Source organism: Choloepus didactylus, chromosome 16 (genome assembly GCF_015220235.1).
Source record: "Choloepus didactylus isolate mChoDid1 chromosome 16, mChoDid1.pri, whole genome shotgun sequence".
NCBI lineage: Eukaryota > Metazoa > Chordata > Mammalia > Pilosa > Megalonychidae > Choloepus > Choloepus didactylus.
This window is the reverse complement of record NC_051322.1, coordinates 32,042,122-32,054,338: the sequence shown is the minus strand read 5'-3', so window position 1 is coordinate 32,054,338 and position 12,217 is coordinate 32,042,122. Positions and strand designations below refer to the sequence as shown.

Below are 12,217 nucleotides of genomic sequence, written 5' to 3'. Positions count from 1 at the left end.
CTTAGCTTGGGGCCCAGGCAGCCTATCCAGAGTACCGGGAGGGAATGGCCAGGTGTGTGGTCCTGCATTTTAAATGACACCTGCAACCCACACCTGGGTTTTTCTCTAGCTACTTTCAGCCACGTTGGGGCAGGTATACATTTAGGAAGTTGAATTTACTGAGGACTGAGGTTTCTTCAGGTGAGTACCGTGGAGGCAGAGAGGGTGAGGGAGATGGGGCAATGATGACAGTGATGTACCCTGGACACTGAGCCAGGTAAGGAGGGAAGTGAGGACACGAGGCAGGTGGAGGACGGTGAAGGGGGTAGGATCGATGGATTGGAGATGCCGTTGAATTGGTGCTAGAGGGAGTGAGCTGGAAAGACAGCAGGGGTATGCAAGAGTGGGATGCTTGGAGTTGGGGGGTGGAGGGAATACAGTCACTGACACTGAAAGGACTGGGTGTGACCATGGGGGTGAAAAGGGCAGAGAGAGACATCCGGGAGGAGGGGCTCATGGGATGGGAGTGCAGGGCATGGGGACCATCTTCATGGTTACTGAAATCATCAAGGAAGAAAAAATGAATGTTGGAGAGGGTGGCAGTGGTCCAGGAGAAAGTGTTGTAGTAATCAGGGACCAGGAAGGTGACCAGGTCATCTACCAATGATGGCAAGGAAGAGGGTGAGGGTGGGGGTGTGTGTGATCTGATGATGTGTTAATTTATTTGCATAACTTTGTTTCTTCCTTTAAACTATCCTTGCAGTTAACAATATCATAACTAGAGATGGAAGGTGAGAGTCAGAATAGATTTCCAAATGAAAGAGCAGGAAATAGGGGAGCTGAGTGAACCATCTCCGGCAGATGCCTGTAAGGGTCCCGGAGCTGACTTCCCCGGAGCGTCCGTGTGGACTGGCACGGGGGGCTGGCCTGGCGCTATCTGGCTTGTGGAATCCTTCATAATTTGCTCCTGGTGAAATGAGCTCTCCCCAAAGGAAGGTCCAAGGAAGCCGGGACGCTTCCCCAGAGGAATGCTTTGTTAATGGTAGAACCTCTGCTCCCACAGCAGACATGGGGGGATAATTTTGAAAGGAGGGTCCCTCCCAGCCCCCCTCTCCTCATGTGGCAACCACTAAGCTTTCTGGAGGTAGAGCAGGTGGAGGTGTGCCCTCAGCCGGGGCCTTCCGGCTCAGCTCACGGCTGACCCACCCTGGCTGCCCACATCTGGACTCTGGAAGGGCTTTCCTGCTTTTTGTTGTGGGGCAGAGGGTGGAAAATGCCGCCATTTATAACATTTGGATACTTTCCTTAAACTTTCTGCAGTTCCCTGGAAGAAAGCAAACACATGCTGAGTTCAGAGTTCTGGGTCCTGCTTGTCTACTGCTGGCAGAGGGGGCACATTTCAGCCCTGCTTGCCCCCCTCCACAGACACACTCACACAGACACCCAGACACACACACACACACTTACAGCGACACACACAGATACACCTGTCCTGCTGACTTTGGAAGAGAGGGCAGCTGTGGCCAACTTCAAGTAGGGCCTGCGATATAGTTGTGCCCAAATAAGAACTTCTTTTAAAAGACAATCTTTATTGACACAGCTTTATGGGAAACCTTTTTGGTGCTAAAGCACTTTTTCTTGCTTTTATTTAATTTTCTGACTATTTTAAGTGAAACGCACCCCACCCCACTGCAAATACTCTCAGAGAATGACTCTGTCTGCCTATCTGAGGTATTGTTTTGATGTTACTGGGAGAGGAAAATTGTTAAGAAACCTTGAGAAAACTCAAAGGAGCAGAGAAGACTGTTCTGCAGTTGGTGAAGTAAATTTTTAGGATTTGAGAGATGACAGTAGGACACTCGGGAAGAGAATTCCTCATGATTCCTGTACAGTTGTGTCCTCCCCACCCCTCCCCCGGGAACAACTGGAAAGAAAGACGGATGGATGGATGGGCGGACAGAGAGCTGTTTAGTTAGATCGATGGATGGAGAGAGAGCACATCCTTTTTCTTAGATGATGAGCCAAAAGAATATGTTTTAGTCCTCCAGCACTTTCAGGATATCATATTTAAAATGACACCCTTCCCCGACATTTCAGGAGCACCCATTCACCAGGGATCTCCATGTCCCCCGAGGCACGTCCTGAAAGTTGTCTTCATTCTGTCCTTGGGAGGAGGGGGATTTAACCCTTTTCTGTAGAAGGGAAGATTGAGGTCCAGAGATGGAAAATGGCCAGAACCCCCTGCTCTGGGGCTGAGCTGGGCCCTGGTGCCCTCTCCCCATCTACCTCTCCCGGTTCCCTGCTGGGTGTGAGCTGTGACTGGGAGGATGTTGAGTGCTGAATATGTTTTCCCCCATGGAAAGAGAATTCAGACTCCGAATCTCATTGACCATTAGCCTTTTGTGGAAGAGATTAGGGTGTTAGCAGTGGGGAAAGGGTCAACTCCTCTGATGATCATGGATGATCTCGTAGATCATCAGAAAGCTGGAAAGTAGTGTTTGCAAACTCTGGCTACACATATCAGTCCCACTGATGTACTTTTCCCACACCCATAAATTCATTTGACAGAATTGGGACCTGAGCTTTGGCATTTTTGTAAGTGCCCCTCCCCTGTGTGACTCAGTTGCCCAGCTGGGGTTGAGAACCACAATCGCCAAGCTCATTTCCGTTCTCCACCTCTCCATGGCTAGCTGCCTCAGGTCTCCTGTAAGACTGTCTCTCAGAAGGGTAGAATGTAGGGACATTGTGAAGTGCAGGTACATTCAATGAAGGCGTTTTTTCCAACAAATTCTCATTAATAGGTCAAATTACGAGCCAGTAAGAGCAAAGATGGTATTTGCTGCCTGGCACTTGGAAGTCCTGGGTTTTGTCTAAAATGCAGTGGCCTTTTGAGGAGAGACTCAGTACAGAAAAATGGGATGGGAGGAGAGTATTCAGATTGGTTTGCAGTCTCTTTCTAACATGCTTTTCTCTCTCTTTTCCTTCGTGTTTTTCCTTTCTTTTTGCCTTTCCTGTTCACCATTTACTCATCCCCCTTTCCCTGCATCTCTTCATTTTCTCCTGCCCTTGAAATCTGCTTTCCCTGCCGTCTTCACTCTTAGGAGGAAGTGCTCAATGGTGGACCAGCCCTGAGAGGCTTAACAGAAGAAGTGAGTTTTCAGGAGGACTGTGGGTGGTTGAGCATGGAGGAGTCATTTAATTTTTCCCCTTATTTTAAAAAACAATTTGTTTTTAATTATACAAGTCCTATATAAATGCACTCTCATTGTTCACAAGACTCAGATATTAAACAATAAAATCTCCCTTAGCTACCACCTCATTCCACTACCTTATCCCTACTTCCCATCAGATTGGTGAGTTAACTTCATCTTTTTAAATGCATTTACAGACCTATCTATGACTTAAAGAAATATATTATTTCAAAATCATTTATCATAGCCAGTGAGTATATTGCTCAATAATTAACAATATGCCGTTGGGATTCTTCCAGGTTTGCGTATCGGCTGTGTTCCATTAACAGCTGCACAGAAATCCATAGTATAGTTTATTTAGCTGTACATCTACTGACGGACTTTCAGGTTGTTTCTAAATTTACAGACAGTACTTTAGTGCATACTGTTGAGCATGCCTTCCTCTGCATATATGCATGTGTTTCTTTAGGGTAGATGCTGAGAAGTGGAATTATTTTAATAGCTGTTGCCAGATTGCTCTCCAAGATGGCTGTTCCATCACTCACGCCACTACCAGTGTATTGGGATTAACATTCTCTTGACTTTTTAATTTGCATTTCCTTGATTTCTCCTGAGGTTGAGTACTTTTTAATCAGGTTACTAGTCCTTTTCTTTTTTCAGTAGGTTAAAATTTTACTTTATTTTATTTTAAAAGCAACAGTTGGGAAAACAAAGATAACTGGAAAATAGAAAGCAATCTGTCATAATCTTTTGACAAGAACTAATGTAATTTTTGTGTATTTTATTTTTATTTATATACCTTTTGCAAAGTTGCACTTATAGCATACATATAATTTTTAGCTTGCCTTTTTATTTAGCATGATCTCATAGACATTGTTTGGTGGTTTTTAGCATCAAGTATAATTATTTCGATTGCCTCTTATTCTGCCAGTTACTCTTGGCTAAATAGTTAAAACAATTGGAGCTATCATTTTATTCATTCACGCTCTGTCCTGGGCTCTGGGGACAATTGTAAACAGACTCGACCATGATCCCCATCCTTGTAGTGTTTTCTTTTTGGTTAGGAAAAACAGCGTAAACAAAGAAGTAAGCAGGTTGTCAGAAGGTGATGAGCCTGAGGCAGGAAGGCGAGCAGGAGTGGAGCGGGGTGCTGGGCTGTCCAGGGGGGCTCATTTAGAAGGGGGCTTTTTTTTTTTTTTTGAAAGACAAGCCCAGTTTAGCAAAACCCAACAGCAGGGATCTATAGAATCAATAAATATTGGTTGATGTTCACAGCGAAAACTTAGCAAAGTTACTCCAATTGGGAGACTTTTTGTAGATAGTTGTTTTAAAAAAAAACAACAACACCTTTTATTTTGAAATAACTTCAAACTTACAGGACAGTTGCGAAAACAATACAAAACCCATACAGACAACTCCAACGTACCCCCCACCCAGATACCCAGGGCCACCAACTTTTACCCTTTGGCTACATTTACCATATCGTTCTTTGTCTCTCTATTTTTCCTCATCTAAGTATCTATATCTATCTTTTAAACATTTGAGAGTAGGTATGTACATCATGTTCCTTGAACACTTAATAATTCCATGTACATTTCCTGAGAACAAGGATATAGAAGGGGACATTCGAACCAGGATTGAAAGGGGGTAAGTGATTGAGTCCATTTGGAGGGAGTGTGCCAGGCAGGGGAATGGCAGGTGCCAAGCTCTGCTGGGGCGAGCGGGCCTGGCTTCAGGGAACAGCAGCAAGGCCAGCTGGCTGGGGCAGGGTGAGCAACGGGGAGGGTAGGGGTTGAGCCTGTAGGGTTGTGTAGGCCCTGGTGAGGATGCTGGCTCTTTCTAAATGACGCAGGATGATCTGGAAGGTTTGGAGCAAAGAAAGTTTAAATAGGATCCCTCTGGATGCCGTATTGAGATGAGGCAGGAAGACCAGGAGGCTATTTCATGGGTGCAGGTCAGGGGTGAGGGTGACTTGGGCCAGTGAGGGCGCTGCGGAGGTGATGAGAAGCAGTCGGATGCTAGATACACCTTGAAGGTACAGACAACATGAATTTCTAATGAATGACCCTGAGGAATTTGGCCTGAGCAACCAGAAGGATAGATTTGCCAGAACTGAGAGGCAGAAGACTCCAGGAGAGCAGCTTTGGGGAGCAAAGATCAAGGGTTCAGTTTTAGACACAAATGCTTTAAGATAGTATCCGGTGTCTTAGCGGAGACATTGGTTAAATGTGCAAAGGTGGCATTCAGAGGAGGGGACTGAGTTGGAGACCTGTATTTGTACTTAGCGTGTGGATGGTATTTTAAGCCCAGGGAGTGAGTTCAGAGAAGAGGGACAAAGATTGAGCCCTAAGTTAAGAGGTTGAAACAGAGTTGAGGAGGAGTTAATAAAGGAGTCTAATTTAAGTGTTTCTCACATTTTAACTCATTAGTCTTCGTAATAATTCTATGAATAAGATGCTGTCGTTAGTGTCATTTTTTTAAATTTAATTTAATTGAGATTGTTCACATACCATACAATTATCCAAAGATCCAAGTGCACAAAGTGCACGGGCAGTTAAGCCCGTGGTACCATCATACAGCTGTGCATCCATCAGCACAATTAATTTTTTTTTCCAATTTTTAGAACATTTTCATTACTCCAGAAAAGAAACAAAGACAAAAAAAAGAAAACTCATTTCCTCCCATACCCCTAACCACTCCCCGCCTCCATTATTGACTCATAGTTTTGGTATAGTACATTTGTTACTGTTGATGAAAGAATGTTAAAATACTGTTAACTGTAGTAACAGTTTGCAATAGGTATATTTTCCCCCTATATACCCTCTATTATTAACTTCTAGTTATGGTGTCATACATTTGTTCTAGTTCATGAAAGAGATTTCTAATATTTGTACAGTTAATCATGGACATTGTCCACTACACGATTCACTATTTTATCCATTCCCATCGTTTAACCTTCAGCTTTTCTTCTGGTGACATACGTGACTCTGAGCTTCCCCTTTCCACCACATTCACGCACCATTCAGCACTGTTAGTAATTCTCACAATAATGTGCTACCATCATCTCTGTCCACTTCCAAATACTCAGGTTCACCCTCGTTGAACATTCTGCTGGCAATAGGCAACCACTCCCCATTCTTTAGCCTCATTCTATATCCTGGTAACTTATATTTCATGTCTAAGAGTTTACATTTTATAATTAGTTCATATCAGTGAGACCCTGCAATATTTGTCCTTACGTGTCTGACTTATTTCACTCAATGTAGTGCCCTCAAGGTTTCTTCATCAACCCATTTTTTTTTAAGACGATTTTGTTCATCCACCATACTTTCCGTCTGTACTGGTTTATATATATTATGTCCCCCAGAAAAAGCCATGTTCTTTGGTGCAGTCTTGTGGGGGCAGACATATTAGTGTTGATTAAGTTGGAACCTTTGGATTAGGTTGTGTCCATGGAGATGTGACCCACCCAACTGTAGGTGATAATTCTGATTGGATAATTTCCATGGCAGCGTGACCCCGCCTGTTCAGCGTGGGCCTTGTTTACTGGAGCACTATATAAGCTCTGACAGAAGGAGCTCACAGCTAGCTGGACCTGAGACAGACGTTTTGAAGACAGTCGTTGGAAGCTGATGCTGACATTTTGGAGAATGCCATTTTGGAATGCAATCTGGGAGAAAGCAGGCGCCAGCCATGTGCCTTCCCAGCTAACAGAGGTTTTCCGGACGCCATTGGCCATCCTCCAGTGAAGGTACCCGATTACTGATGTGTTACCTTGGACACTTTATGGCCTTAAGACTGTGACTGTCTAACCAAATAAACCCACTTTTATAAAAGCCAATCCATTTCTGGTGTTTTGCATTCTGGCAGCATTAGCAAACCAGAACACCATTCCAAGTAAACAATTAGTGATTCCCTGTATAGTCAGATATTTATGTATTCACCACCATCACCACTATCTATTTAAGGACATCTCCATTGCTTCCACAAAGGAGGAGGGAGAGTCAAAGAAAGTAGAGAGACAAAAGAAAAAGAAAAAGAAAGAAAAAAAATATGATAGTTAAAAGGCAACGAAAGGAAAGATAGAACTAAACTAAAGTAGAATAAAGAGTCAGACAACATCACCAATGCCAGGAGTCTCATACCCTTCCCTTATGTCCCCCTCTAATAGGCATTTAGCATTGGTATATTGCCTTTGTTACATTAAAGGAAGCATAATATAATGTTTCTGTTAACTATAGTCTCTAGTTTGCATTGATTGTATTTTTTCCCCAATACCACCCTATTTTTAACACCTTTCAAGATTGACATTCATTTGTTCTCCCTCATGTAAAAACATATTTGTACATTTTATCACAATTGTTGAGCACTCTAGGTTTCACTGAGTTATACAGACCCAAACTTTATCTTTCCTCTTCTGGTGTCCCACATGCTCCTAACCGTCCTCTTTCAATCATACTCACAGTCATCTTTATTCAGTGTACTTGTGTTGCTGTGCTACCACCATCCAAAATTATGTTCCAAACCTCTCACTCCTGTCTTTTCCTATCTGTCTGTAGTGCTCCCTTTAGTATTTCCTGTAGCATAAGTATCTTGTTCACAAAATCTCTCATTGTTTGTCAGAGAATATTTTAAACTCTCCCTCATATTTGAAATACAGTTTTGCCAGGTATAGGATTCTTGGTTGGCGGTTTTTCTTTTTCAGTATTGTTCCAGTTTGCTAATGCTGCCCGTTATGCAAAATACCAGAAATGGATCGAATTTTATAAAGGGCATTTATTTGTTACAAAGTTACAGTCTTAAGGCCATAAAGTGTCCAAGGTAAGTCATCAACAATCGAGTACCTTCACTGGAGGATGGCCAATGGCTTCCAGAAAACCTTTGTTAGCTGGAAAGGCATGTGGCTGGCGTCTGCCCCAGAGTTCTGGTTTCAAAATGGCTTTCTCCTAGGACGTTCCTCTCTAGGCTGCAGCTCCTCAAAAATGTCACTCATAGTTGCTCTTTGGGCATTTGTCTTCTCTTAGTTTCTCAGGAGCAAAGGCCATCTCCAAAATGTCTTTGTAAGCTGTAGCTCCTCTCTTAGCTCCTGTGTGTTCTTCAAAGTGTCCCTCTTGGCTGCAGCAAGCTTGCTCCTTCTGTCTGAGCTTATATAGTGCTCTGGTAAACTAATCAAGGCCCACGTTGAATGAGCAGGGCCACAGCTGCCGAAATTATCTAATCAGAGTTATCACCTACATTTGGGTGGGTCACATCTCCATGGAAACACTCAATGAATTACAATCTAATCAACACTAATATGTCTGCCCACACAAGATTGCTTCAAAGATAGTGGTGTTTTGGGGGACATAGTACATTCAAACTGGCACAAGTATCTTAAATATATCACACCACTACCTTCTCGCCTCTATGGTTTCTACTGAAAAATCCGCACATAGTCTTATCAAGCTTCCTTTGTATGTGGTGGATTGCTTTTCTCTTGCTGCTTTCAGGATTCCCTCTTTGTCTTTGATGTTGATAATCTGATTATTAAGTGTCTTGGTGTAGGTCTATTCAGATCTATTCTGTTTGGGGTGCTCTGTGCTTCTTGGATCTGTAATTTTATGTCTTTCATAAGAGATGGGAAATTTTCATTGCTTATTTCCTCTGTTATTGCTTCTGCCTCTTTTCCCTTCTCTTCTCCTTCTGGGACACCCGTGACATGTACATTCAGGCACTTCATGTTGTCATTCAATTTCCTGAGATATGTTGCTCATATTTTTCCATTCTTTTCCCTATCTGTTCTTTTGTGTGTAGGATTTCAGATGTCTTGTTCTCCAGTTCCTGAGTGTTTTCTTCTGCCTCTTGAGATCTACTGTTGTATGGCTCCATTGTGTTTTTCACCTCTTGTTTGTGCCTTTAATTTTCATAGATTCTGCCAGTTGTTTTTTCAAACTTTCACTTTCTGCCTTATGTTCACCCAGTGTTTTCTTTATAGTCTTTATCTCTTTTGCCATATCTTTCCTGAACTTGTTGATTTGGTTTTTGATTTGATTTAGCATATCTCTTTTAAAGTCTTTAATAGATTGTTTCATTAAAGTGAAATAATATCTCACCTGTATCTTCAATGAGGTGTAAGTTTGTTCCTTTGACTGGGCCATATCTTTGTTTTTCCTAGTGTAGATTGTAGTTTTCTGTTGTCTAGGCATCTGGTTTCCTTGGTTACCCCAATCAGATTTTCCCAGACCAGCATGAGTTCAGGTCGCAGAATGGGGTTGTATTCAGGATGTGTCTTAGAGGAATGACAGACTTTCCTATGAGGTCTCTAGCCGCTGTGCTTTTCCTAACTTGTCCAGCAGGTGGCATCTGTCAGTCTGTGCTCCTGACTGGTGTAAGGAGGTGTGGCTCCTTAGTTTCTGTTTTGGCTGTTTTCCCCCAGGCTCTTGGATCTGGTTCTGAAGGGGAAGCTGGGCCCCACCTCCTTACTCTTAGGGAAGATACATCCCCTAAGGAGTTATCATCTGCATTTGAATAGTCTCTCTGACTCTGTTATCTCCACCTGCCTGGATCAGAGCACTGCGAACTGAAAATGGCTGTGGCTCTCTCTTCTGAGCCCCTCAAGTTGAGAGAGGGAAAAAGGGACAGAAAGCCCCTGTTTGGAGCCAGTACACAGCCCCCCAGTTTCATTCGTCAGCCAGAGGTAACACCTAGTCTTCTGGGTTCCCTCTCCCGGAACAGATGAGTCTTCTGTCTCTTTAAGGTCAGTCGTCACTGAAAGCCTCTGTCTGCTTGTTGGGGGTTTGTAGCTTGTATTCAGCAGTCCACATTTGTTAATTGAAACCCCAGTTGGAGCTCAGCTGAGCTATATTCACTCACTTGGAGAGTACTGCTATTTTCTACCACAGTGAGGTTTTGCAGCTTAGCCTGCCATGGGGGGAGTGGGCTCTTGGTGCAGTTCCACAGCTTTTAGTTACAGATTCTGTGCTGCAAGCTCAGGCATTCCTCCCAATCCAGGTTGCTGTACGATGTGTGGACAGTCACAGTTGTCCCCCAGCAGTTATTACAAATTATTTACTAATTGTTCCTGGTTGTATATTAGTTGTTCCAGGGGACTGACTAAATTCCACTTCTCTCTATGCCACCATCTTGCCCCTCCTCCTAGCGTCATTTTAAAAGGGATGAAACAGAGGCACAGAGAGGTTTAATCGGCTGCCCAAGGTCACACAGTAAGTATGTAGCAAGACTAGACTTTGAACTAGAATATCAACTAGGCTCAACCCTTAACTTCTCTGCTATTGGTAGGTTCTTACAGGTAGGGGAAACTGAGTCTTTGGGATGCAGTGACTTGCCCATGATGATAGAGTAAGTAACGGAGCAAGGATATGAACTCAAGATTCTCTGCTTCAAGCTCCTAATCACTATATCTCTACGGGAAAGTTGTGGTTTATTTTTTTAAAAAAAAGAGGAGCAAAGAAGTCTGCCCCTGTCTCAAACCTCAGCCCTTTGGTAACATCCTCTCCATGTTACACCAAAGGCTTTGTGGAGCGTCCCTGTGCATGGAACGTGAGCGGCCAGCCCATCTCAGGCCCCTCACCTTTGCCTTCCTCCCCTCCTAGTCAGTGAGCCACGTGCCCAGGATAAAGGACACTGTCCGACCTGGTGCTGTCCTTGAGAAGCGCGCATCATTAGGTGGCAGGATAGTGGTCCTGCCCTCCCAGGGCGGGCTCCGTTCGGCCGTGAGGAGGCCACATGGACGTCAGCCTCAGGACCCTCTCCAGGGAAGGGGGGCGGTGAGCGAGAGCCAAGAGCTGTGGTCCCAGCCTGGCTGGCCTGTCCCCTGGGGCTGGCGGCCCATCCCACCGCACCCCTGCCCATTCAGAAGCTTTGGGGGGAGGCCCGACTTTCAAAATGACCCCTTGGTTAAGAAACTCTGGCCAAAAATGACTTTTAAAATAATATTTCATTTTGAAATAATGTCAGACATACATAAAAAATTACGATAGTAGTACAGAGAATTCCTGCATATCCTTTACCCAGATTTTCCATAGTTAACATTTACCACATTTGCTTTCTCTCTCTCTCTGTAGGTGCATATGTAAATTTTCCCTGAACCATTTGAGAGTAATTTGCAGACATGATGTCCTTCTATCCCTAAACACTCAATGGCTGTATCCTAAGAACAAGGATATTCTCTTACATAATCACAGTGCAGGAAACCAACATTGATAGAATACTATTATTTAATATGCAAATCTTATATTTAACCATTTTCCCCAATATCCTTTATAGTAAAAAAAAAAAAAAAAAAAAAAAAATTCTGGTTCAATGTCTAATCCAAGATCATACGTTGCCTTTAGTATCAGTCATTTTTGTTGGCTCTTTGAATTAATACCTGTTTATGCCCTTTGCTCATCCTGCCACTTTTTGGCTTAACCCTGGATAAGTTACTTAACCCTCTCTGTCTTAGTTTCTATATCTGCAAACTAGGGATAGTAAGCATGCTTAGGTGGCTGGGAGGAATAAATGTTAACAGATATAAAGAGCTTTGAGCAGCACCTGATGTTAATGAAATCCTTCTGTATTCTGATAATTGATCCTGTGTTCATTATATAAGGCTGTCACTTGACTTTAATTTTGTTCTTGGTTTCTTTTGCTGCACAGAAGTTTTAAATTTTGACATAGTTTTAAATTTGTATCTCAGATTTTAATCAACCTGGAATTTGTTTCCCAGGGATAGTGTGAGGTAGACATCTATGAGCTTTTTTTCTCAATGTTTAGCCAGTTGTCTCAGTACCAAGAATTTATTGATGAGTCACCACCCCCAGTACCCCCCCCACACACATTTAAAGCACTCTTCTTATCATATTCTGAGTCCCCATTTGTACCTTTTTTTGTTTGTGGAAGTTGCTCGATCTCATGATCTATTTGTTAGGCTTGGAATGTGCTGTGGTGTCTGGTAGGACAAGCCCGTGGAGGGAGCTTTAGAAAGCGCTGGAAGGTGGGCCCGGGTTACCTTCAGCTCCTTTGGCCTCCCCTTGCTGTGCTTTTCCTTCTCCTTCCTCCTCCTTGAG

At 43.4% G+C, this 12,217-nt stretch overlaps 1 protein-coding gene across 4 annotated transcripts in view; it reads left to right on the top strand.

Moving 5' to 3' along the window:
- CTIF (cap binding complex dependent translation initiation factor) overlaps nucleotides 1-12,217 on the top strand; it is a 320,346-nt gene that overhangs the window by 74,758 nt on the left and 233,371 nt on the right. For 2 of the 4 annotated variants that reach the window (XM_037805809.1, XM_037805808.1), the window contains exon 3: nucleotides 3,081-3,128. The exons of the other annotated variants lie outside the window; for them this stretch is intronic. In XM_037805809.1, coding sequence (XP_037661737.1) covers nucleotides 3,081-3,128 — 48 coding nt within the window. The remainder of the gene's footprint in view (nucleotides 1-3,080; nucleotides 3,129-12,217) is intronic. 4 annotated transcript variants of the gene reach the window in all.